The sequence below is a fragment of the Choloepus didactylus genome, chromosome 23, assembly GCF_015220235.1.
Source record: "Choloepus didactylus isolate mChoDid1 chromosome 23, mChoDid1.pri, whole genome shotgun sequence".
NCBI lineage: Eukaryota > Metazoa > Chordata > Mammalia > Pilosa > Megalonychidae > Choloepus > Choloepus didactylus.
This window is the reverse complement of record NC_051329.1, coordinates 18,934,352-18,958,485: the sequence shown is the minus strand read 5'-3', so window position 1 is coordinate 18,958,485 and position 24,134 is coordinate 18,934,352. Positions and strand designations below refer to the sequence as shown.

The following is a 24,134-nucleotide window of genomic DNA, read 5'->3' as shown; positions in this document are numbered from 1 at the left end:
GTGCGCAGTGGCGGGGCGGGGCGGGAAGAAGGGAGGCGGTGGCAGCGGCGGCTGCTGCTGAGGAGGAGGAGGAGGAGGAGGAGGGGGAGCAGAGGGAGGTGTTTCTGTCAGTTCCGGCTGTTTGTTCGGGAAGTGGATCCGCCGCTGCCGGAGCAGCCCGGAGGGAGCTGCGGTTCGCGAGGCCAGCACCGACCCCGCCCGTCCGTGCTTGCCGTCCCCGCCCGCCATGGCCCGGGACTACGACCACCTCTTCAAGCTGCTTATCATCGGCGACAGCGGTGAGGCCGCGGCGGCCGAGGCGGAGCGGGCCCTGCCGGGCGCGGCCCGCGGGGGCCTCGGGGCGGGCCGGGAGGTGCCGGCCCGCGAGGGCGGGCGGGCGGGCGGGGCTGCCTGGCGGCCGCGGGCCGAGGGGCACGCCGAGGGGCTCCGGGCCGGGGCGGGCGCGGGGCTGCGCGGGGCTGGGGCGCCGGGTCCACTCGCCGCGCCCGCCCCTGCCTCACGGGTGACCTTGGTCAAGTCGCGCGAGCTCTGGAGTTGGACGGATCCGGGTTCGAGTCCTGGGACTACCAGGTAGCCTCACTCTGTGACCTTGGGCAAGTTGCTTCACCTTTCTGAGCTTCATTTCCCTCACCTGAGAAGTGGGGACTTGCCTCTCTGGGTGGTGTGTGTATTCAATGAGCTGAAGCAGGAAAAGGGTTTAATACCAGGTTTGGCATAAAGTAAGGTCTAAGTAAATGCTAACTGCTGTTGTCATTATGGTGAGTATCCTTTGTAAGCCTCAGTTTCTTCCCCTGTACAAAAGGGAATATGGGTATTCCTAGAACCTGCCTCTTGGGGTTATTGTGAAGTTTAAATGAGATATAAAGCATGGTAAAGGGCTTAGCATGGGGCCTGGCACATTCCTGCAGAATTATTGTTCTAGCTTTTGTGTGGTTCAGTTTTCTCATTTGTAAAATGGAAAATTGTGCATGTATCTCACAGGGTTGATTGACTATTAAATTAATTAATGCATATGGTGTTCGATACAGTCTGTGGTACAAAGCAGGTGCTCAATAAGTGTTTGCTGTTGCATCCTTTGTAACAGAGGGGCTTTGGAGGTGCTTCAGCCCTTGCACCCTCCTTAGCTCAGGTCACTGCTCTCTCCCCAGTGCCTAGAACAGTGCCTGGCACCCACTAGGCGCTTAACAGATGTTTGATGAATAAATGAATACTGAGCACCCTTAGAAAAGATAAGCTGGTTTCTGCAAGAGAGTGGAGGGTTTGAGAGGTATTTGGAGTGTGGCTGGTGAGCAAGTTTATGGGGTGACCAGGAGGTCAGAGAGGCAGGCCACAGAAGATTTATGGGAGCATAGCTGAGGTGCTGGGATTATATGATGTTGGGGAGTATGTTTACAGATAGACCCGAGTTGAGTGTGGGGAAGGGGTGCATGTGACTGGAGGCAGAGGATAGGCTAAAGGTGGAGCCCCTGGATTATTAAAGAGGGGACCAGATTAAGTGGGTGGTAAGACCCAGGATATAAGAATGTTGGAGGGACAGTGTCATAGTTGGTTTTGGGAAGTGGGTGGTTGTTAGTCTTACATATGAAGCTGGATTGGGATGTGGTTGGTGGTTTGGATAAAATGAAGGATGGCTGAGGTTTTCGTGGTTGCTGGTGGAGGGGAGAAGTGAGGGAAAAAGTTGTGTGCTAACTAGGAAGGTGGAAGGTAACTGTGGTTGGGGTGGGAGTTAGAAAGGTGGAGGATGGATTGCTTGTGGTTTGAATGAGAGAAAGCAGATGAGCTGTGTGATCTTGCTCTTGGAGATGGCCTCTGGCATTCTCCAGGGTTCTGGGGCTGATGCCTTTACTGGATTTGATTTCCACCCTGGCCTGGTTCTGTGGGATTAGATAATTCTTCATTTCTTTTGGAGTTAAAATCAGCCTAATGTGGTTAGGGGTCTTTGTCCCTCTGCAAGACATCTAGGGCCTGCACATTTATATCCAAAATTTATATCCAAAAATAAAAAGCCTAAAACCAGCGAGAAGATGCAGCTTGTTTGAGTTTCTCCCTTGTAAAACCCAGGGAATGGTTTTGGCCCCGTTTCCCACAGTGCATTTTGCCTGGTGTATTGATTTTTTACTCAGAAGTCAGGTGTGGGAGAAGACTCATTGGGTCCAGATTTATGTGGTCTGGCTCCTGGCTCAGGCTGAGCTCGTAGTCTGGGTTGCGTGAGAGGAGATAGATGATTTGCTGATTTCTCCAAACAGTGAGTTGCTACTCAAAGGTGAATACTTATGAGACTGGGAGATGGTAGCCAGGGATGAGCAACTCAAGCTTTGGCAGCTGAGCTGAGGAGACTGATACCAGGCATGCCCCTGAAGTGGGTTCCTTATGTGTATGCTTCCTTAAGTTTTATCAAATGATTTCACAGTCTCTCATCTGAGTCTCACCCATTGCCTGTGCGGTTTGTCAAATAAGGAAACTAAGGCTCAGAGAAGGGGACTGACTTGCCCAAAGTCACACAGCTCATCAGAGGCAAAGCTGGGAGTCACTGCATGTCTGTGCTAATATGTGTGAGCGCAATTGGTGTCAGGCCTGGCTAGCAGTAGGCCCTCAGTGGATGTTGTTTCCTTCTTTATAAATCTACAGTTCTTCTTCCCACTCTGCCACATTGTACATGCTTCTGGAATGTATTCCTTTGGCTTTTGCAGCTCTTTATGCCTGAGGTTCTGTACTTTCTCTTAGGCTCTTCTGCCTCTGGCTCTGATTTGTAAAGCATTTTGTCCACATCCATTGGGCCAGCTGTCCTCATTCTTAGGACCTGGAAGCCAGAGTGGCCATCAGAGATCTAGTTAAAGCACTTCATATTTCAGATGAGTAAACTGAGGCCCGCAAAGGGGAAGTGGCTTGTCCAAGGTTAAACAGTGAAGTAGTGCTGAGCCAGAATGAAAAATTGAGAACACTTCACCTGTAGGCTCTTCAACAGGCTGGAATTGAAGCAAAGAAGGGTGAGGGAATGTAGCCCGAGGGAGGAGCAGGGCTGAGCAGTGTGGTTGGCATGTTGAAGACTAGAGTCCCTGATAGAGGCAGAGACCAGGGGAGGGCAGGAGAGATGAATGAGGCGTGTAAATCTGCACCTCCTGACTACCCAGAGGCATTGAGTGCCAGGACTTGTGCTCCTTGCAGGGTTAAAAATTCTGGGGTGGGATTGGTCATGTTTCACACTAGATGTGGCCACTGGGAAGCTGTTGACTGGCTGTGGTGAAGGTAGACTGGTACCTTCCACTTCCTCCTGTAGGCTGGATGCTGAGGGTTAAGTGGTAGGTGCTGGAGGTTAAGTGGTAGCATGTGTTTTCCCAAGGTGGCTCTTTTCAGAGGTATTTAGGAGATGGTCTGCCTCGGGGTGGGTTTCTGTTGCTCTCAGAGGGAAGAGCAATGTCTGGAGGTTGGTGTCAGGCCCAAAGCAGCAGTTTGTGCGGTGCCTAGGGTGGTCTTTCTGCAGCCCAGTGGCTTTCCTTGCTCTGCAAAGGTGCCTGGGGGTGAGCGAGGGAGCCAGAAAGGCCTAGCTGGGGAGGGACGACACCGCTGTTTCATCGCTTCCTGCTTCTGTTTTAATTTTCTGTTTAAATTTTGGACAGAATTTAATTTTTACAAAAGGGTTCTGCTGCCCCCTAAAAGTTTGAAAACCACTGCTTTGGCTCTGGTTGCTGCTGCAGTAAGAGCATTTGATGATGTAGCTGTCAGTGAGCTTGGCATTCGTTTAGTCATAAATTCATGGAGCAGTGTCTGGTTGGCACCTACTATGTGCTGGGCCCGGCTTCCAGGCCTGGGGACAAGTAAAACACAGCACCGTGCATGACTGCGCAGGGTGAGGGAGAGGAGGGCTCATCTGAGAGGAACTCACAGCCTGCTGGCCTAGACACAGGCTTTTAGCTGAGTCAGCTGGGCCTAGAGGGTTCCAGGAGGCACCAGGAGGAAGCAAAGGAGCCAGCAGGGCCAGTGGGTGTTGGCTTTGGGCAGAACCTGGAGAAGGACCCAACCCAGGACTTGGGCTCTCCTTGGGCTCTGCAGGAAGCCTCCCAGAGGTGCAATGAGGAAGAGTGAGGAAGAGGCTCTGAGCAAGAGTGCTGTGGGCCTCGGGGTGAGCAGCAGGTACAGTGGGTGCAGCACCTGTCTGCTCCCGAGAGCTTCACCCCAAGTCTCCCTTTAGGAAGGTAAGGTCTAGGTTTACTCAGTGAAACAAGTTCTCCTGGGCATCTCCCGATAACTTACACACTTGGTGAAGTATAGAGAGATCTTTAGAGAGGACTACCCAGAAAGGCTGTCTGTCTGGGGTTAGGTACTCTTACCTCCACCACAGTAATTTTGGACTTTGGTTATTTGTGGGGAGTGGGGGCAGAGTCAGTGCCCTCTTTGGGAATCTGTTAAAAGCTTTGGGCTTCTCAGCACAGTCATGCATTAACACTCAACATTTTGCATTTAGTTTCAGGGGTTCATGGGTCCCTACGGTAAGATCTCTTCACATGTAGCTTTGGTAGCATTGCTGTTAAGAATTTAACAGGAGTGAAATGCAGGAGCTCCTGTGGGGTCTTTTTATTCCCCTTCCTGAAACAGACTCAAGAAGCCTCCCCAAGCAGGATGTATTGGAGGGAGTCTTAGCCCTCTGGAGTCAGATCTCAGCTCTACCACTTCCTGCTGAGGCACCCCAGGCCAGCTGCTTAGCTTCTCGGAACCCCAGTTTCCTCACCTTAAGAGAGATAGTTGGAATTACAGGAAAGCATCAAAGTGCCCACCATACAGAAAGTGCTCTCTGCATATTAGTTATTTCCTCCTGTGGCTGGTGACTCTGCTGGTCTTAGGGATGTCAGGGGTAGAGGGATGGGGTAGGGGGCCGTGGGACAGGCACACTTGATTGGCTAAAGCTGCTGGTGGGCCTATGTGAAGGGAAAGCCCAGCATACCTGCGTCCTGCCTGTTCTGGAATAGGTAGGCCAGGAGCTGCTGTCCTAAGTGTCGTGGGGAGTTGTTGGTCTGATGGGTGTTCGAAGGCGGGACACCCTCTTCCCCCATTCCAGCCAGCAGTGACAACAGCAGAGGTGAAACTGTATTGCAGAGGGAAGATGGCTGACGGTTCTAGTTACTGTGCCTCAGTTTCCTTATCTGCAAAATAGCCCTGATGATCTCAAAGGTTCTTTCCAGCTTTACAGTTCCTCGTTTCAAGCTCCACACAAACTGGAGGGTCATACCTGTGGGTGATGTGTGTTTCTCTGGGGACCATGTTTTAGACACACTTTGGGAGCCAGGTATCATTTGGTTGAGCTTTCTCCTGTTTCATTTCTGTCCTCTGGTATCCTCCTTTGGGTAGCTGGTTCAAGCCCTCAGTGCAGGGCCTGGCATGAGATCCTCTCTCATCTCTTTCGCAGGGATTATGGGAGCAGCTTGTATATGAGGACGAAGGAAAAGGCCAGGGATTGAATGGAAGAGATGTTCTTGGTGTGTGACTGGTTGCGGAGATAGAAAGAAGCATTGAGAGGGGGAGAAGGGTCCCACGGAGCTCCTGAGTTACGCCTGTCTTCTGTCATCCTGAAAGAAGGACTGGGGTTGGAGGGAAGAAGCCCATGTCCTCTCTCATCCCAGTGATTTCCTTCTCGCAGGTGTGGGCAAGAGCAGTTTACTGTTACGTTTTGCGGACAACACTTTCTCAGGTGAGTGTTCCCGGGGATGCTGCTGGGATGTCTTCGTTTTAAAATCCCCTTCCCTGGCACCAGAGCACACTTGCCTCTACCTAATATAGAAAACGCTCTTGTTCTGATTGCCAGAGGAGGGCGGAGAAAAGGGAGGGAGGCGTAGGGTAGAAGCATCTGTGGTCTGTTTAAACTATCTTGTTCAAAGAATCTTCTTTCAGGTCCCTCTTTTTTCCACCCAGGGTCTTTTTGCTCCCCAACATTAAAGAAAAAAAAGTTATAAAATCCTTATTGTAAGATAGTACATGCTTGAATAAAACTTCAAACAGTGGGTCATCAATAAAGTAAAAAACAAATGCTGTCCCTTCAGCTGCCCCCTTCAGGTGCCCCCTTCTGCTGCCCTAGTGGCCTCTCTCCAGTGAGGTGAGAATCTTTCCAGCTTTTTTTCTGAACTCTACAAGTTGTTCGCCAACTTGCCTTCCTCTCAGTCTGTCAAGGAACATGTTTCCACACGACTCTTGAATGGCTGTGAAGTTTTCTGTGGTGTACATGGATGAACTCTAATTCATTAACAGTGCTTTTGATATGTACATGGTTTCCGGTTGCTTCTTTTATTAGTGAGGCTGCATTACTTGTGAGACATTGTATGCTTTTGTACACTTGTTTGTACATTTCTCCAGAAGTGGAGTTAATGGGTCAGAGGGCGTGTGCAGTTAAAATGGTCATAGGAACTGCCAAGTTGTCTTCCGGAGAAGTGTACAGATTTAGTTTAGACTTCCACTGAAGGGATTCGGAAGTACCCCTTGTCAGTGCTAGTCAGTGCTGGATCTTCATAGCCGTCTTCATTTTTGCTGAGCCGAGAGGCAAAAAGTGGTATCATTTAAATTTGTATTCCCCGATCACTGGGGAGATTGAATATGTTTTCATTTGTTTAATACATCAGACTGATGAGAGAGGCTTTGGCTTGGGTGGCTGTCTCTGACTGAGGACTGAAATATGATTTTCTTGTGGGGGATTCCCTGTGCAGTGGCTGAGGGGGAGCTAAAAGTCACCTGGTGACTGCTGATGAGGAAGTGATTACAGCTAATGCCTTCCTCTTTGTGGAGAAGTGGGTTTGGCCCTGCAGCATCACTGGTATGGTGTGCAAAGAGTTGGATTGTTTGTGTGACCTTGAGCTAGTGACTAAGGCTCAGCCCATCTGTGAAGTGAGAATGGTAGTAGTCCCTCCGGAATAGGGTTGTCGCCAGGGTTACCCAAGACATCGCGTGTCCTAGTGCCTGGGACTGAATAATCTCTCGATGTATATTAGTTAGTTAGTGTTACATTCAGCCTCTGCTTATGCTGATAAGCATTCCTCTTCCTCTTCCTCTTCCAGTTCCCTTCTAAGCAGCTTTCAAATCCTGGAGGTCCCTCTTCAACATCTGTCCTTTCCAGTTCTGTAATCACTACCTTTGTTGGTTCTAACCTGAAGCGTTAGAATAGCTCCTTTCTGTCCTGTACAGGACTGCTAAATTCATCTTGCTTGTATATGCCTCTGGCAGAGTCTCTCCTGTTTAGAAACCTCCGTGGCCCTCTGTCACCCGAGTAAAGTATATAGCAAGGTTTTTTCACCTGAGGACTATTGATATTTTGGGTTAGGCAGTTCTTTGGGGTGGGGCTGTCCTGTGCGTTGAAGGATGGTATGCTACATCCCTGGCCTTGAACCACAGATACCAGTAGCACCCCCCTAGTTGTAACGACCGAAAGTGTCTCCAGACTGTGTCACATGTCCCTGGGGAGCAAAATCGGCTCTCATTGAGAGCCACTGGTTTATAGTCTTAGCTTGAGATTCAGAGGGCTTCAGAATCTATTTCCAGCTCACGTTTCTGACTTTCTCATATTGCTCATACTTCTATTCTTTCACCCACTTGCTCACTTGCCCATTCACTCACTCACTCATTTATTCATTCATCTATCAATTGTGTGAGGGCCTAGTAGTGCTGGGCCACCACCCTTGATATCCAGCCTTCAGAGTACCAGAAGCTGGCTTGTTCTCTGAATGTATTCTGTTGGTCCTTTTGCTTCAGCTGGTTTCCTCTGTGGGATGTCTTTCCCCCACCTAATGTCAACCTTTGAAATCTTTTTCTTTCAAGCTAGGCCCAGATGCGACTTCCTCTCTGAAGCCTTCCTCAATCTCCACCCACTTGAACTTTGACCTTTCCGTATACTCGCCCCACCTTCCATAATTGTATGTGTGCCTCATCTCCTGTGCCACATTGTAAGCTCCTAAAGGAGCAAGAACATCTGTTCTTAAGGTTAAGATATGTGTAAGTCCTAATTCTCCTCAAATCCATCTTTTACACAGATGCCCCAAGAGAACTGTTTTACACAGATGCCCCTGACGCAGACCCTTCAGTGACTCCTCATCACACTCAGTGATAAAGTCCAAAATCTTTAAAATGACATAAAGGCCTCCGAGATCTGCCCTGCCCTCTCTCTACCTGCTTCACACTGTGTGCTTGACCTTTGAGCCCCCAGTGATTACTTTTTGCTACTGTCTCTTCTGCTTGGAACAGTATTTTTCATATTGCAGGTTGTGACCTGTGTATATGTTTATGAAACTAATTTTGTGGGTCATTAACATATTTTTGAATAGGATAGAACAGAAAAAACAAGTACATCAAAGGTCTCCCCCCATTCTCAGATCACAGCTGATAAGTCCCTACCCTGACTACTCCAAGTGATGGAGCCTTTTCCCTGCCCTCCTCACAGCCACATCTCCCTGTTTTATTTTCTTTGTAGCATGTATCACCATCAGAAATTATTTTCTTTATCAGTTTGTTTTATGGTATGTGGTCGGCTGCCCTCGCCTCAGTTGTAGACTCCTTTGGGCCCAAGACCTGTTCTTCCTTCTTCGGGGCGGTATCCCTGGAACCTGGACCTGGGTGGGGTTCCTAGAGTGAAAGGCGAGGGTCACGGAGACTCTGAGGGTTTAGGATGCCCTGCCAACTGCAGCACCCACCTTACCAGTCTGTTCATGTGACCTGTGTGTACAGGCAGCTACATCACCACAATTGGAGTGGATTTCAAGATTCGGACCGTGGAGATCAATGGGGAGAAAGTGAAGCTGCAGATCTGGGACACAGCTGGGCAGGAGCGCTTCCGCACCATCACCTCCACGTGAGTCTGCTGGCTCCCATTCTTGTCCCTTCACCCCGGACATTTGGGCACTGTTGCTGCGTGAATAGGGAGCCGTGGTAGAAATGGTAGAAAATGTCACCACGGTGGGTCCCTGAGGCTGAAGGCCCCAGTTGAGTGGTGTCTGGTGACTGAGCATGCTGGTTCTGGAGTCTGAAATGACAGTACCCTCTGGTACTTCTTTTATCTTTGAAGTGGGAATGGCAGTGGAACTTGCCTCACCAGGTGCTGTGAAGTGCCCTGTACCAGCAGACGCTTAGTCAGCAAGGGCTACTGTTGGTGGGTGTCAGTTGTGACTCTGGGGTCTTGCTGTGTAGCTCCTCTCCCACCCTGACTTCTTGGAGGTGGCTCCTTTCTTTTGGGAGGCCTGAAAGGAGCATTGACATGTATGAGGTCATTGGAAGCCCTTCCTCTGCCTTCCCAAAGCTGTCTGCTGGCGAACCGGCTCCCCCAGAGGGTTGTCCATCTTTACTGCTGGGTAGCATCTTTGTGGTTCTTAGCTACAAACTGGAAGCAAAATCCAGCCCTTTCTCCAAGAAGCAGGAGGACTGCAGAGGGGCTCTTGGTTATTGGGCTGCTAATGAAACAGCTTCCTGGAAGAGCAGTTTTTTTTTTTTTTTCTTTTTTCTTTTAAATGCAATTTTATTGAGATATATTCACATACCATAAAATCATCCAAAGTGTACAATCTGTTGTTCACAGTATCATCATATAGTCGTGCATTCATCATCACAGTCAATTTTTTGAACATTTTCATTACTACAAGAAATAAAAACAAAAATTAAGAATAAAAATAAAATAAAAGTAAAACAGAACACCCAAAACTCCTTTTCTCTCTGTTATTCGTTTACTTTTTGTACCCCTTTTTTCTACTCATCTGTCCATACACTGGATAAAGGGAGTGTGAGCCACAAGGTTTTCACGTTCACACAGTCATCACGTATAAGCTGTATAGTTATATGATTGTCTTCAAGAATCAAGGATACTGGATTACAATTCAACAGTTTCAGGTATTTCCTTTTAGCTATTCGAATACACTAAATACTAAAAAGAGATATCTATATAATGTATACGAATAACCACCAGAATATCCTCTCGACTCCATTTGAAAATCTCTCAGCCACTGAAACTTTATTTTGTTTCATTTCTCTTCCCCTTTTGTTCAAGAAGGCTTTCTCAATCCCACGATGCCAGGTCCAGGCTCATCCCCAGGAGACATGTCCCACGTAGTGGAGAGGGCAGTGAGTTTACCTGCATTGTTGGCTTAGAGGGAGAGGCCATATCTGGGCAATGAAAGAGGTTCTCTGGGGGTGACTCTTAGGCACAGTTATAAGCAGGTTTAGTCTCTCCTTTGCAGTAACAAGCTTCATAAGGGCAAGCCCTAAGATCAAGGGCTCGGCATTCTAAATTGGTAGTCCCCAATTCTTGCGAGAATATCAGGATTTTCCCAGGTGGGGAAGTTTAATATTTCCAGTTTTTCCCAAGTCCCTCAAGGGGGCTCTGCAAATACTTTTTATTCTGTGCTCAGATTAAGAGCAGGGTTTTTAAAGGCAGAAAGTTTGAATTTGTTTTTAAAAATATAATTAGACTTTTATTACATGTGATAATATAATTCGTTCAGAAAGTTTGAATTTAAATCTCTGTTCTACTGTGTGCCTTGGACAAGTCACCTAAACCCTGTGCTGCAGTTTCCCCAAGGGTTTAACTTTAGGATTTGCTTTAACGTTTGAGCCCTGGGAGCCAGGTGCCCTGTGCCTGGGGCTTTCCGTGATCCTCTCGCTGAGCTCCCCTAACAACCCTGTGTGTGGTTCCTGTTGCCACTGCAGTCCACAGAGGGGCTCCCGAGGAAGCAGCCGAGCTGGAGCTCGCCCTGCAGTGTGTGCAGAGGGGCAGGCGCCGTCTGGCCCGCAGGGTTTGCTTCTTCTGTGGGAGTCTCATTTTCCTCCCACCGAGTAGCTCCTCTGTGAGTGGGGCTCTTGGGGAGGTCCAGAAGGAGGCTCCCCAGGTGAGGGACCCCTTTCCTTCCTCGGCGTGGAACCAGGATGGACACAGGCCCTGGGGGACTTCTGGGGGGTGGTGGAGGAGGGGTAAAGAGCCCACAGTGGAAGGGGGCTCGGCTGGGTTTGGGCAGCACTGGTCAAGGGGGTGGGGGGCCTGGAGCCCAAGCAGCCCGGGCAGGAGGGGCTTCTGCTTGCAGCTGAACAGGCTGTGTCACAGGGGTCGCCCTATAGTAAGCATGTGCCCCTTTGTCCGTGACTCCCCGGGATCTCCCTGTGCCAGCTCTCAGGGCCCGCCTGCTGCCGGGCTTCCTGAGGGGGCCCCTTGCCTGCTGGTGTGGCAGCAACTCCCAGGGAGGCCCAGGGCTCAGAGGCTCCTGGAGTTGGACTGACATCGGAAGCTCGAGGCAGCCCGGAACATAGCTGGGGCAGGTCGGAGACCACTTTAGGTGGTCGAGGTGGGCTGGAGACTGTCACTAGGGCTTCTACTGTTACTTTCTTCAATCCCAATAAGGAGTCCTCTGATGTCTCCACTCATGGATGAGAAAACAGAAGCTCAGAGAGGGTGAGGTGACAACTTGGTGGGTAAGCGGAGGAGACAGGGTTTGAATTTAAGTCTGTGTGAAGCCAAAGCACCCAGTATTTGGCTCCCTGCTCTGGCCTGTCTCCCAGAAGGGACTGAGGCCTTTCTTGAGTTTAAAGCAAGTCAGGATGGCAGAGAACATTAAGCTTGTGGCCATAAGAAATGCTTTGGACAGGGAACTGGGGACTGGGGTGTCTGAAGCCCTTTCAGCAGGACAAGCCCCAGCCCATCCCCCAACCACCGTGATGTCAGCTCTTTCATTACTGGGCGGGGTGGGTAGGAGGAGGGAGGGCTGCCTCCTTCCTTCTATTTAGGATCCTTGGAGGATTACTCAGCTGCCTGAGGGCAACACGTGTTTTTTCCAGGGTGCTTGAGAAGGGGAGCAACCCTGCATCCACCACTGTGAACACCAGCTCTGGCCCCTGTTGACCACCCTGCCCATCTGTCTGGGGAGGCTGGAGTACAGCTCTATCTTGAGGTCCCTGATTCTGCGGCCCTTGTGAGGCAGAAGGCCTGGAGGGCACGTTATGGGCTTCCTGTTTGCAGAAAGACTCAATGCCCAGTGATGGTAGCTGCCGAGGCAGGAAGGTGGTATCTCAGAATATTTCAGGAGTTTGTTCTCTTTTCATGGACAGGGCAGTCAGGGTGCAGTGGCATGACCTTTTCTGATTTCAGGTGTTAAAAGAGAAACTAACATTGCATCCTGTTAGCCTGACAAGGCAGAGCCCTGTTGTCCCCCTCATGGTTTCTTGTCTCTTGTTAACTGGGGTTTGTCGACCCTGAGAGGTGTGGCTGGGAGTGCAGGCTGGGGAGAAGTGAGGGGGACGGTGATAATGGCGGTCAGAGGGAGAAGTGGGCGTCAGACCTCGTCCCCGTGACTTCCTGGCTATGTGACTTCAGGAGGTCACATCACTGCTTGACCCCACGTCCTCACTGGTAAAATGGCAATCTGATATCTGTTGTGCCAGACTGTCACTGGGATGGTAGAGGGAGTTGTGTAAAATGCCCGGCAGAGTCAACTTGGTGAGTGGAAATAATAGTTCCGTCAAGCCAGCCTCCACCGGGTACTTCCTGTTGCACTGGGCCCTTGACCTCACCCCCAGTCCAACTCTGTGCTCTTGGATAGAGCCTCCTTCCCTGGGCCAGAGAAGGTGACGTACCGGTCTGGGCTGGGACTCATGGCCATAGGCATTTGTGGGCATCTTTAATTGTCTTCAGCGAAGGGAGAGTTTTGGAACTGCATTCCATTGCTTGCATTTCTTTTGCTGGCACAGGGACAGTTGTCTGTCATGTGGTTACCTGAATGCCCTCCTGTAGCCACTCAGGAGGATGACCCCACCAAACTGAGGCACACCGATGCTCCAGCGTGTCACAGCTGCCACTGGAGGCCAGGGAGCAGGAGCAAGGGACAGGGCTGGCTTCGAGGGGCCCAGAGCCTGGAGAGTTTCAGCCCCCAAGTGGTGTGGTTGTCATGACTCCCCCAAGCCCAGGGAGGTCTGCACCCCTGGAAAGGGAGAGCCATGGGCAGAATGAAGGCCGGGCCCCAGGAGAAAATCTCAGTGGCCGTGTGATGGGTGGAGAGACAGGCCCCAGGGACGGCAGAGCAGCTCTTCTCGCTCAGAGGAGAGGCTTCCAGAGCTGCCTCCTGTGCTGCCCCTTGGTTTTCTTCTGCCTGTGTCAGGGGCCCCAGACTACCATGGAAAGATTATTAGTAGTGATAATAAAGAGTTCCCACTTGTTGAATGTTTATTACTATTCACCAGTTCTTGTGGTGATGCCCGTTGACTACTTGAGTCCTCACAACCATCCTGAGAGGTTAGTACTAGTAGATGCCCATTTTGTAGTTGAAGAAATTGAGGCTCACTGAGGTGCCAGAACCTTCCCAAGACCCTACAGCCTTTCAGAGGTGGAGCCAGAGTTGGCTTTCCCCTCTTGTAGGACCAGAGAGCTGGTGGGCCGGAAGAGGGGGCCAGGGTCGCAGCAGCAGCCCAGCCGCCTCTGTCCTGGGGGGCCAGGCTGGGGTGGACCTGTTCTCCCCAAAGGCCTGGGGCCGGGAGCCTCAGGAGGCGGAGGTGCTTAGGGCTGGGGTGGTGGGCTGAGCTGGAGAGGAGGCCGCTGGCCTCTCTGTAGGGCAGTGGTTTGCACCCTTCGAGTTTTAAGAAGCCTTTGGTGATTGAGAATCTCTGTGGCTTTGGGAAGAGGGTTCTGGGGTGATTCCTGGTGTTGAGGGGGCACTGAGACCTGGCTGTTGGGTGTGCAAAGACTCAGAGAGTGTGAGGCTCTAGTGCGCCTCCTCCTTCACTTATCCTCCTGAACCACCCAAGTCAACCGGGGCTGGGGTGCTAGATGTTTGGCAGAGGAATGTCTTAACGTCTTCGTCCTCCTAGACCTTCTGGCGGACCTTGGGCCATGGGCTCTGCACATTTGGGACAGTGACCTATCTGGGATCCCCCTGCACACCACCCTCTGCACCCACAGCTTCCGGGCAGCTCCTGGTCACTGCTCGGCTGAGCCAGAGCAGTAGGCGGGAAGAGCCCACCTGCCCCTGGTGGGCCTTGTGTTCACAAGTGGTTCATCCTCAGGATGGCATTCTACTAAAAGAAATTTGAGGAGAGAAAACATTTTCTGATTGTTAAAACAAGCACAGTGATATGATGTCAATTACTAAAATTGTCTCGATTTTAAAAACAAAGCAAGAACTTCAAAGAAGTGTCACACTAATGGCTGCTCTGCACAGCCTAGGGTGAATCCTCAGACCTGGGCCACCTCCTGGGGCCCAGCGGTCGCTGTACCCTGCTGGTGGCTTGGCAGGAAAGCGGGAGGAGTGGGTGGGCTTCCCGGTGACTGGCAGGGAAGCGTTTGCAGCCCCTCCCTGACTCCACCTATCCTGGGCATGTGCCGTGGATCTTCGGGAAGGGGCCGCGGCTCTGATGCCTGCCCTGGCCCTACAGGTATTACCGAGGGACCCATGGGGTCATCGTGGTTTACGACGTCACCAGTGCTGAATCCTTCGTTAATGTCAAACGGTGGCTTCACGAAATCAATCAGAACTGTGATGATGTGTGCCGAATATTAGGTGAGCTGGACCCGGTGGGGCGGGCTGGGGGAGGGCATGCAGCTGGGGCTGGGCTGACTTTGCTTTGCCTTGAAGTGGGGAACAAGAATGATGACCCTGAGCGGAAGGTGGTGGAGACAGAAGATGCTTACAAATTCGCTGGGCAGATGGGGATCCAGTTGTTTGAGACCAGTGCCAAGGAGAATGTCAACGTGGAGGAGGTGAGGCCGAGTGGCTTGGGGGGCCATGTGGCTCCTTGGTGCTCCCGGCTCTGTTCCCCATCTCTGCCTCCTCTTCCCACCCACACTGGTCATGCTTTTTTATGACCACCAGAAAGCGGCATGGTAGCTGCCACTTACTAAGTACTTACTGTGTGCCAGGCTTTTGCCAGGCAGTTTGAAGGTGTTGGTTGTTTCTCAGCATCCTCTGAGCAAGGTGTGATTATCTCCATGTTTCAAATAGGGAAACAGGGTCCAGTGGTTAAATGCCTTCAGGAATGTCAGCCAGCTAGTAAGTAGCTGAGTCAAATTTTGATCTGTCCCACACCAGAGCTGTTCACAGCTTCTACTCTGGTCTGCTGCCTCACTGTCACCTCCCGGGCCCCACCACTGTCACCTCTTCCTACTCTCTTGCCTTCCCTGGGGCCTTGGTCCTGTGGAGACCAGGTTACTCTGCTGTGGCTTCCAGAGGCTTCTCAGGCTGCACAAAGCTGCTGCAGATGGGCGGCTGAGCCTCTGGCCTGAGGCCTCTTCCCTGTGCACTTGGGTTGGGGCTGCTGGAAGGCAGTTGTGATTCTGTGAGAGAAGAGCCAGACCTTTTGCCATCAGCCCAGGCTGGCCCCACTCACTGGCCTTAGGAGGTACCTGGCTCCCTGGTGCATGGGGTCCAGAGGCCCCGGGGAGGCTGGGGTTCCTCTGTATCCTGGGACGTGGACCACACAGCGGTGGGGAATACTGGCTTCTGGGAGAGTCAGACTAGGGTTAAAATCCTGGGCTTTCCATGGTGGTGGGTGGGGGTGGTGGGTGGGTAGGCGATAGTGGGCCAGGCCCCTGTGACTGTGGTGACTTCACCTCTCTACTCCTGTCTGTTCCTTCTGTAAAGTAAGACTGGAAAACCCTGAGAGACTAAGAGATTGGCTCAGATCTATGCGGCTCATGGGTCTCTGTTGGTCCTTTTTGACCCTTATATAAAACAGCTCACCACTTCCTTTTAGTAGGGGCTTGAGGATATTTGCAGTGAAGGGCATACATACAAAAAAATAAATAGAAACAGAAAGCGGGCCCAGAAAGGCCAGGAGTGTGTGCGGGGCGCCCAGCATGCTGACCGGCAGGAGGTGGCACCACCCTGTGGCCCTCCTCGGTGGGTCTGAGGCCACCCCTGCCTCCTTTCCTTTCCACAGATGTTCAACTGCATCACAGAGCTGGTCCTCCGAGCAAAGAAAGACAACTTAGCGAAACAGCAGCAGCAACAACAGAACGATGTGGTAAAGCTCACGAAGAACAGTAAACGAAAGAAACGTTGCTGCTAATGGCCACCCATCCCTCTGCAGAGACTGTGCTGCGGCCGCTCCCCAGCCCGAGGCCCACGGGGGGCACCTCGGGGGACAGTCTCAGTTTCGTGCCGTTATTTAAAGAATTCTCTCCACGTTTTTGTATCGGGAGGCGCCTTCGGCACTTCCCCTCCACCCCCCTCGAGTGCCAAGAAGGTGTTGGACAAGCCTGCCCTCCCTCCTGGTGCCCCTCCTCCCTGGCCCAGGCGCCTGCACACGGCGAGGACGCTGCTAGCCAAGCGGACGGATTAACCAGTCTGTACATAATGTATATTGCTATAACCAGCCGCATCGCCCTCGTCCCGCTCTGGCTTCTGCCTCCTTAATGCCAACCTGATGCAACAGACCGGCCCTCCTCCCCCCCGCCCTGGTCCCAGCTCACTGCCAGCAGCTTCTGGAGGAGACGGATTACATTCTGGCCAAGTCTTTTGCCAACCTGGGCTGGTGGAGTGGGTTCTGTTTTATTCCCCTCATGCTGTCAGCTCCTGTCCCTGGCACTCAGGGTCTCCCCACCTCTCTGGGGCCTGGGAGGTCCCTGTTTCCTGCCCTGTCCCCCATTCTGGCAGCCGGGAAAACCAGGCCTTCAGTGAGGCCTGGGGCTGCCCATCGAGGTCCTTCCCTCGGCTGGCCCAGCCTTTCAGTTCTGCAAAGGACGTGAATAACGAATGCCCTTTGGTCAACAGATTTCTTAACCTGCTTCCTAGAATTTTCTGAGCTACAAACCCAGGGGAGCTGAGGTTTTTAATTTCTACCAAAATGGTTAAATTCCAGCAGAAAGGTAGGGGTATTTTTGTGCAGGGATGGGGCTTGTAGGAGGGCTACAGGAGCATTATTTTAACAGATAATGAAGCCAAATCAAATGAATTAAGTTCCTGTCACACTTTTCTCTCCCTGAAGATTGATTGGCACAGCAGCAAAAGTTGTTGCCTGCCCCCTTTGGGTCCAGTGTTTTTAGACAAAGCGATTGGCTTTTTGTGATTTTGTGGGGCTCTTGGCCGAGTCACCTGCCTTTCTGGCTGTTACTTGGTTGGAAAGGAGAAGGGGCCTCCCACCCTCTGTTCGGCCCAGCGTCACCCACTGGAGTTCTTGGGCCTGGAGTGTAGTGCCGGCACCTGGAAATGTGGGTGGTGGTCCTGGGGGGTGCTGGTCCATGGGGGCCACAGCCCTGAGCGGGGTGGCAGGCAGCCTTGGCTCACTGACAGGCAAGTGGCACGAGAAGTTGTGAGTGGGTGGGAAGGAATGGCAGCTGGGCAGAGGCCAGCCAGGTTTGACCTGCCCAGTCCCCTGGAGGAAGGCCAAGGCCACTTGTACGTGGTTACTGCTCCCTCCCTCGCCGGGGCACTCCATTCACCTTTTTCCCTCAGGATCACGTAACCTGGGAATAATTTATTTCACCACCATGATTTGTCTTATGAGATTTCCTTTCCTAGCCCATTTCCAGGCAAAGTCCTGATTGGACAATCACATCACAGATCACACTGCAGATTTGCCACATAAACACTGTTGGATGGGTTTTTAACCAATAGAAACTAGGGATTTCTTCTGACCCGTTTCTCCGTTTCCCCGTTTCCCCATTTCCCCAAATTGCCCTGTGGGTCTGTGAGAGGCCGTCCCTGTGGAGCTACAGGATGGGGTGGGGAGCATGTGGGGAAGTTGGGCGGGTGGAAGCTGGGGCCCTGGAGAGAGGCCTGGCCTCCGTCCTCAGGACTGGTCTGGGGACCCTGGGGTGGGGGTGGGGCGTGGAGCTTGGGCTCCGCGGAGTGGGGGTGGGTATGCTTGACTCTGCGTTCAGGTGAAGCCTTTGTGGGAGTGCTTGCAAGTTCAAGCAATAAGGGGGGGTCCTGGGAGCCTTCCAGCCCAGGCTAGAAACCCCCATGGCTTCTGGCAACTGGATGTCCACACCCAGGGTGGTGGGGTGATTTGGTGACAATGGTGTCCCACTGGGTGTTACACACGTGAATGGGAGGGGTGGGGGGAACTCACAGGGCTGGACCGATGTCCTGGTGGATTTGATGTGAAATTTCCTGTCAAACAACAAAACTTTTAAATGGTTTGCTAGGATTATTTCTGTATTGAAAGTTTCTAATTATGCTTTTTAAAAAAAAATACTAAAAATAAAGGTTCAAGCTGCCACATTTTCTTTCAGGGTCAGTTTCCTCTCTGGCTGTGCTCCAGGCAGGCCTGGCTTCTCCCACCAGCAGTGCCCAGCGCTCACCTGTGCTCTAGGTGACGCCCGTGCAGGGTCTGCCGCGGTCTGGGGCGGCTTTCAGAAGCCAAGTGCACTTTTGCCAGGAAAGGCTGGTCCAGGGTGAACTTCCCCTCTGGTTTGTGCCTCAGCTGGGAGCATGTGTGGTGAGATGCCAGGGGAGGCAATGGAAGCCTCTGCTTGGAGTGGTTTCTCTCTGGCTGTTTTCTGCCGAGCCCTAGGCCCTGCCTGGGTCTGACAAGCAGTGCTGGCGGGTCCCACAGAGGGTGGGCCTGCTGCAGCCGCTGGCTGGGAGCCTGGGCCAGGGCACGGAGGCAGTGCTCCCACCGCTGCTCCCAAAGCAGCTGTCCCTGAAAGGACGGGCTGCAGGGCAGGATGCTGCTCCTTCCAGGAAAGGTGCCCCTTCCTGGCTGAATCCGGTGACTAGGAACCAAGGAATGAGGGGTCCTCCCAGTGGGGTGGGGGGTGTCACTGGCTGCATCTTCAGCCAGCCCTGGTTCTGAAGTGTAAGCTGCATTCTGACCCACCAACCCCTCCAAATACCCAATGACCGAGGCAGAAGCTCTGTAGAAATTCATTTTATTCTTATTCAGACTATTTTCAAAAGAAGCAGTGGTGTGCTGTTTTTCTAAAAATATGCCTTTATAGATTTATATAGAATATGTATATTATAAAATCCATACATGTATTTACATGATTGCTACATACAAAAATTACAGCACTGTTGTATGTACATATCTATAAGTACATTCTTTCCACTCATCCCTGCTGTGCTTTTCCCGTGAGTGAGGGAGACTGAGTCAGTGTCCAGCAGCTTGCAGGTGGCTCTCAGCCCGCAGAGCCTCTCGGAGCTGGGCCTCGGCAGAGAATGTGGTGTGGCCGCTGAGAAGGGGCAGAAGCAGCGGGCTGCAGCACTGTTCTTTGTGGGCCTGATGGGCAGCATCTGGAGCCACAGAACTCCCATGGCCAGGGCTTTGACACAGCACCCCCTCCTCCCTGGGGGGCCAGTGCTGCCCTCGCAGTGGAGGTGGCCGATCACAGATCCCTCTGGGGCCATTCTGTGGCCTAGGCTTGCTTGGCTGGGCCAAGAAGTTGCCTGCGGGGGGCAGGCAGGCTGTGGGAGAAGGCTGAGGCCCCTCCTACCCTGGGCCCTTGGAGAGGACCCAGGAGAGAGCTCTGCCTGGCCCACCCCCCACCAGGGTAAGGGCTGCAGTGGTGATGGGAAACCAGGCCCTTCTTCCTCCCTGGGCTTTGAGGGACGGCTTCCACCAAGCCTGGCCTGAGCTTGCTGGGGCTGACGGAGAGATAGCAGCCCCAGCACTTGGGCCCCACTGGCTGCCGTGGGCTCAGCCCCCTGCCCAGAGGTGCCTGAGGCAGCCACATGTACTGGGTGAGAGCTGCCTCCTTCCCGTCCTCCCAAGTCCCAGGGGCCAGGAGGGAACGAGGCTCAGGCCTGGGCCTGGTGCCTTGCGGGACTAGGCTGCCGAGGCTCAGGCCAGCCGGGGATGGGCCACAGCCTGAGGCACGCAGAGAAGCCTCTACTTCCTACTCCCTCAGGTTCCAAAACACGGGCCTGGCAGCAGTGCCTGGGGGTGGGCACTGGGGCCCCTGAGGGGTGGGAGGGGAGTGGGTCCCTCAGCTGGGTCTGAGTGGCACAGTCCAGCCGAGAGGTCCCTGTGCAATGTGGGGATGGCGAGGGCACCTTCCAAAGGCTAAGACAGGCTACCCCTACCTCTCCCTCCAAGTCTCCATCCCTGACCACAAAGGGATCTGGGACTCTCCTGAGTCGGACTCAGCACTGAGGGTGCTGGTGGGCTGCTGAGGCCCCGGGCATGCCTAGAAGGCCACCAAGTGGAAACACTGCAGGGCCCTCGCCTGCCTCCCCTCCTTCAGCTGCCTCCAGGCCACCCATCCTCAGTGGCCTGACTCCTCCCGACTTAAATTTTCCTGAAGAATGAGAAGAGTCGTTTGCCTTCAGTTATGCCGGGCTCGTCCCCCCGCCCTGCTCCGTGGCCCCTGGAGAAGGAAGAAGGCTGGCTCCGTTCCTTCAGCTGTGTGTCCACCAGCTGCCGGTCAATGACCCTGTGCATGTCGTCCTGCAGAGGGAAGAGGGGAGGAGGTGAGCAGGGGCCGGGGCCAGGGCGGGCAGGGAGGTGGCAGATGCTGGAAGGGCGAGATGAGGACGAGTGATGAGATGAGTGGGCAGCGGCATCCAGGGTCGCCCGGGCCAAGAAAGCAGCACAGTGTGGGTGGGAAGCTGACAGACACGCAGGCCAGGGCAACTGCTCGTTTCCTCAGGGTTGAAACACGTGTCTCCTTGCTAGTGTTGCCCACCCCCTGCCATCACCTCAGCGGACCCCTCAGATGATCTGTTCCTACAGGCCAGAGAGCACCATGGCAGATACTTCCCTGTCTCTCTCCACTATGGTCAGGGAGAGGCCCACCCAGTCCACTCGCCCCAGACCACCTCTCAGCCTCCACTGTGACCAGCCCTCTGCCCTGCTTGCCTTCTGTCCCTTGGGGCGCCAGGGGCCTCACTCAGTTTGTACCATTCCTGACCTCAGCTTGCCAACTCTCCAGCCTAGTGGCCTAGCTTCAGGGGGGCTTCTGCCCTTTTTTCTCTTCAGGTTCTTCCAGACTGAGCTGCTCGTGTCCATCCACTGATGGCCCCCACACATTGAGACGGGAAGCTCTGGGTGCAGCACCTGTCCCCACCAACCAGCCCCTCAGCGCCAGCTGCCAGCCAGGTTCCCACCTGTGGTAGAGGCCATGGAGCTATTAAAGTTGCCTAGAAGACATTTACCCCCTCGTCTTAGAGAACAGCAGCTTTTACTCCACTGAGAGGCTTCTGCACGGAGAAGCACCAGTCTTTTCCATTCTAGTTGCTAGACTGCATTTCTGGTAAAACTTCATTTGACAAAGGGATTCTGCCACTGAGTGTGAAAACGACTGGTTTAGAAATCTCAGCAGCCCTGTCTAACGTCAGCAACACACAGAACATCTGCTCAATCTGTTCACCCTGAACCAGTGACTCTGGGATGCCCTGGCAGGGAGACACGGAACCTGTGGCTAAAACCTGTGTCGAGTCAGTGGCTCCTGCCTAAGCCCAGGCCGGTGAGGCCGGCATTCAGGTCAGGGGGCCCCCTGAGGGCTGGGGGGTGACCCCCACGGCTGCAGCAGCCCCTCTCCCCAACCACCGGTGTCCATCACCTACGGTCTCACCTCAGATGGTTGTCACTCAAATGTCTGCGGGTTTCAGTGTGAAACAAAGGGACTGTCACGTCCACGTCACAGGGGCAGCCAGGGTGGATTTCTCCCCACTGTTTCCTCCTCTCTTCATTCTCTCTCCCTCCTCAAGTCCTGCTCTCCCGCCTTCCTCTCCTCTCCATCCCTCATCTTTCTTCATACTCATCTTCCTTCCTGCCACCTCTACTCCTTCCCTTCTTTTCCTCCCTTCCCTCTTTTCCATTCCTTCCCTCAGATCTGACTTGGTTGCTGACACAAACAAAGAGGAGACTGGTCTCCACCTCCAAGTAGCTCCCGGTGTAGACTCCTCGGCACAGCACCCTAAACTCAGGACATGCTCAATAAAATCTATGTTGTTAAATGTGCCACAGGAATATTAAAGGGCCTTTCAGAAAGAAAGCCTTTCAAAGCCACCAATGTTTTCTCTGGCACATTACAAACTGCATTTTTAATACTTTAAGCAATCAAATTCACCAAGGTAATCACCGGAAATACATAATTTTAAAACTTCACACAGACACATGCATGTGCTGCTCATCCCGCCTGCCACTGCTCCTAGGGGCAAGACAATTCGACCATGTGAAGGGGGCACCAGGAGGCCAGGCCTGAGCACTGGGCTATGCACTGAGGAGGAGCTCACTCGACATGATGATGATGGAGGAGGGGGGCTGGGCTCGGGTGGCATGTCATGCTGCACGGAGATGCCACCAGGCTCCGGCACACACAACACGGTGGGCCATGAGGGGAGGCAGTGGGAGGACTGCGATGGCACGGGGGGCGGGTGGGATGCAGGGCTCAGGCTCACCTTGAAGGCTGGAGGGGTGTACAACTAAAGCTGTTGGTACGGGAACTGAGAAAGGCCACTAGATCAGAAACCAAAGGAGCCAGATAGTAAAAAGCCCTGAGGAAGCAAACTGCAGCCAGGAGAGAAGAGAGAAGAACAGGGAGGTAAGCCAGGGAACGGCACAGGCCCGGCCCTCTGTGGGGCACTGGTGCTCCTGCCAGCCCAATGGGGTGGGCCATGCATCCCAAACCAGGCACGGTGACCACTGCCCTGCCCTTGCTGGTGGGGCTCATCTCAGAAAGCTGCCAGGTGCATTTCCATCCGCCTGGCTAGAATTTCTTAGAGAGAAACACTGATGGTTACACCCACATCTTAAATTGCACCAATTAATGTCATCAACAAAGTCAGTCACAGCCCCCACCCAGTGGGGAGCCCTGGCCTGCTGGAGTAGGCTGACTGGACCCTGAACAAGGTGGTCCTGGAGATGGACAGACACACTGACTCACTTCACCCAGAGCCTGTGCCAGAGCAGTGCTCTACGGAAAAAGGAAGCTGCCCTCTGCCCTGGAAGGGCAGCAGCTGCGGCTGCCTGAGGGTTGCTGAACTGAATCTGGCTGCAATTTTACTCAGTTACACAGGGCTTTGTGGACCCTCCATGTTTGCTATCTAATTTAAGCAAAGCTAAGAAAACCAGCCAAAGGAGGCCCTAGTCCCAGATCTGGTGGCAGCTACAGCCCCGAGGCCAGCAGCCTGGGGTTTGCTGCTGCAGAGAGCATCCTTAGGTGCTTTTCCCCAGGGACGGGTGAGTTCTAGGTTTCACCAGGTGAAGACCGAGGTTGCTAATCACCCATCGCATGGGATCCTTCCCTAACAAACTCTCCTCCTTACACCCTGCCTGGGTGCAGAGACTCCTCCTGGAGCCTCACCTTCCCCCACCCTGGGCTGCAGGGATCTCACCTGCCAAGCCTCAAGCTGCTGCGAGAGGTTCAGTTTTTGCTGAATGGCATCCAGCAGCTGGCTATTCAGAGACATCATGTCCATCTTGCACTTGGCAAGTTCCAGCTCCATGGCATTCTTCCTGAAAACAGACAAGACGGGGCAATCATGGAGACCTGTTAAAGTGGCATCTGGCTCTCTACTTGGGGCACTAGAACTCCACAGGATGCGGGAACCGGCCGTGACCCCAAACTCACAAAGTTAAGGGTAACTGTAACAGCAATGATGACGTTACTTAATAGAGGCCTGGAAAGTTTGCAACTGCTTTCACATACATCCTCATGATTTTCGTAACTAGTCTGAGGGTAAAGGGATTGTTTGTCATCCCCACCTCACAGAGGAGAAAACAGGCTCAAAGTGGTTAAAAGACGATGATCCTTAAGTCATAGGCCTCACACAGCTGGAAGATATATGCAATGCAGCCACACAATGGAGGTCACCAAAGAACCAAAAATGAGGGAACTGCTTCAATAAATTATTTGATGGGATGCACTCACTAGAAAAAACTACCATGAAGAGCACTCACTGACAGTGGAGGAAATGTTCATGATGTATTACTGAGTGTAGAAAAGCACTAAAATATAAGGTCTAATATGATACCAGTTCTGTAAAAAAAAACCTGCCTGTGGGTGTAGCTGAAGGACATATACAAAATGTCTAGCTGGTTACATTCTGGGCGGTGAACACTGATAAGTAGTCCATCCCACACCTCTTTGCAATTTGAATTTTTACATTTTGTGTATGTCATACAGATTACTTTGTCTGCCTCCCCCAACATTCCTAAATCAGTTGTTCAATGCATAAAAAATTTTTTTTCTGGTGCTGGGAGGATGGGAATAAAAAGTGGGGAGGACTCGGCCCAGCTGCGAAAACATGCTT

At 52.7% G+C, this 24,134-nt stretch overlaps 2 protein-coding genes and 1 pseudogene across 9 annotated transcripts in view; 2 read left to right on the top strand and 1 right to left on the bottom strand.

The window, feature by feature from the left end:
- Nucleotides 1–72: 72 nt before the first annotated feature.
- On the top strand, nucleotides 73–16,337 carry LOC119519520 (ras-related protein Rab-35). Of its 2 annotated transcripts, XM_037817206.1 has the most exons (6): nucleotides 77–278; nucleotides 5,633–5,683; nucleotides 8,698–8,821; nucleotides 14,371–14,495; nucleotides 14,571–14,695; nucleotides 15,874–16,337. In XM_037817206.1, exons 1-6 carry the CDS (start codon nucleotides 227–229, stop codon nucleotides 16,000–16,002), a joined length of 606 nt encoding a protein of 201 aa, XP_037673134.1. In that variant the 5' UTR covers nucleotides 77–226; the 3' UTR covers nucleotides 16,003–16,337. The 2 variants fall into 2 exon arrangements, with proteins under 2 accessions (XP_037673135.1, XP_037673134.1); XM_037817207.1 differs by lacking the exon at nucleotides 14,571–14,695 and having other exon boundaries at nucleotides 73–278.
- Nucleotides 16,006–17,730, top strand: LOC119519290 (annotated as a pseudogene).
- A 1,055-nt stretch (nucleotides 17,731–18,785) lies between these two features.
- BICDL1 (BICD family like cargo adaptor 1) overlaps nucleotides 18,786–24,134 on the bottom strand; it is a 104,000-nt gene continuing 98,651 nt past the window's right edge. For 2 of the 7 annotated variants that reach the window (XM_037817114.1, XM_037817117.1), the window contains 2 exons: nucleotides 23,217–23,337; nucleotides 18,789–20,325 (listed from right to left, as the gene is read on the bottom strand). In XM_037817114.1, coding sequence (XP_037673042.1) covers nucleotides 20,167–20,325; nucleotides 23,217–23,337 — 280 coding nt within the window. In that variant the 3' untranslated portion in view covers nucleotides 18,789–20,166. Of the gene's footprint in view, nucleotides 20,326–22,280; nucleotides 22,390–23,216; nucleotides 23,338–24,134 lie in introns of all 7 variants that reach the window. The other 5 variants (XR_005214025.1, XM_037817116.1, XM_037817112.1 and 2 more) reach the window with 5 other exon arrangements.

Coding starts and splice junctions, on each gene's coding strand:
- LOC119519520 (XM_037817206.1), top strand. CDS start 227: ATGGCCCGGGACTACGACCACCTCTTCAAGCTGCTTATCATCGGCGAC. Junction 279..5,632: donor GCTTATCATCGGCGACAGCG/GTGAGGCCGCGG, acceptor TCCTTCTCGCAG/GTGTGGGCAAGAGCAGTTTA. Junction 14,496..14,570: donor TGATGTGTGCCGAATATTAG/GTGAGCTGGACC, acceptor TTTGCCTTGAAG/TGGGGAACAAGAATGATGAC.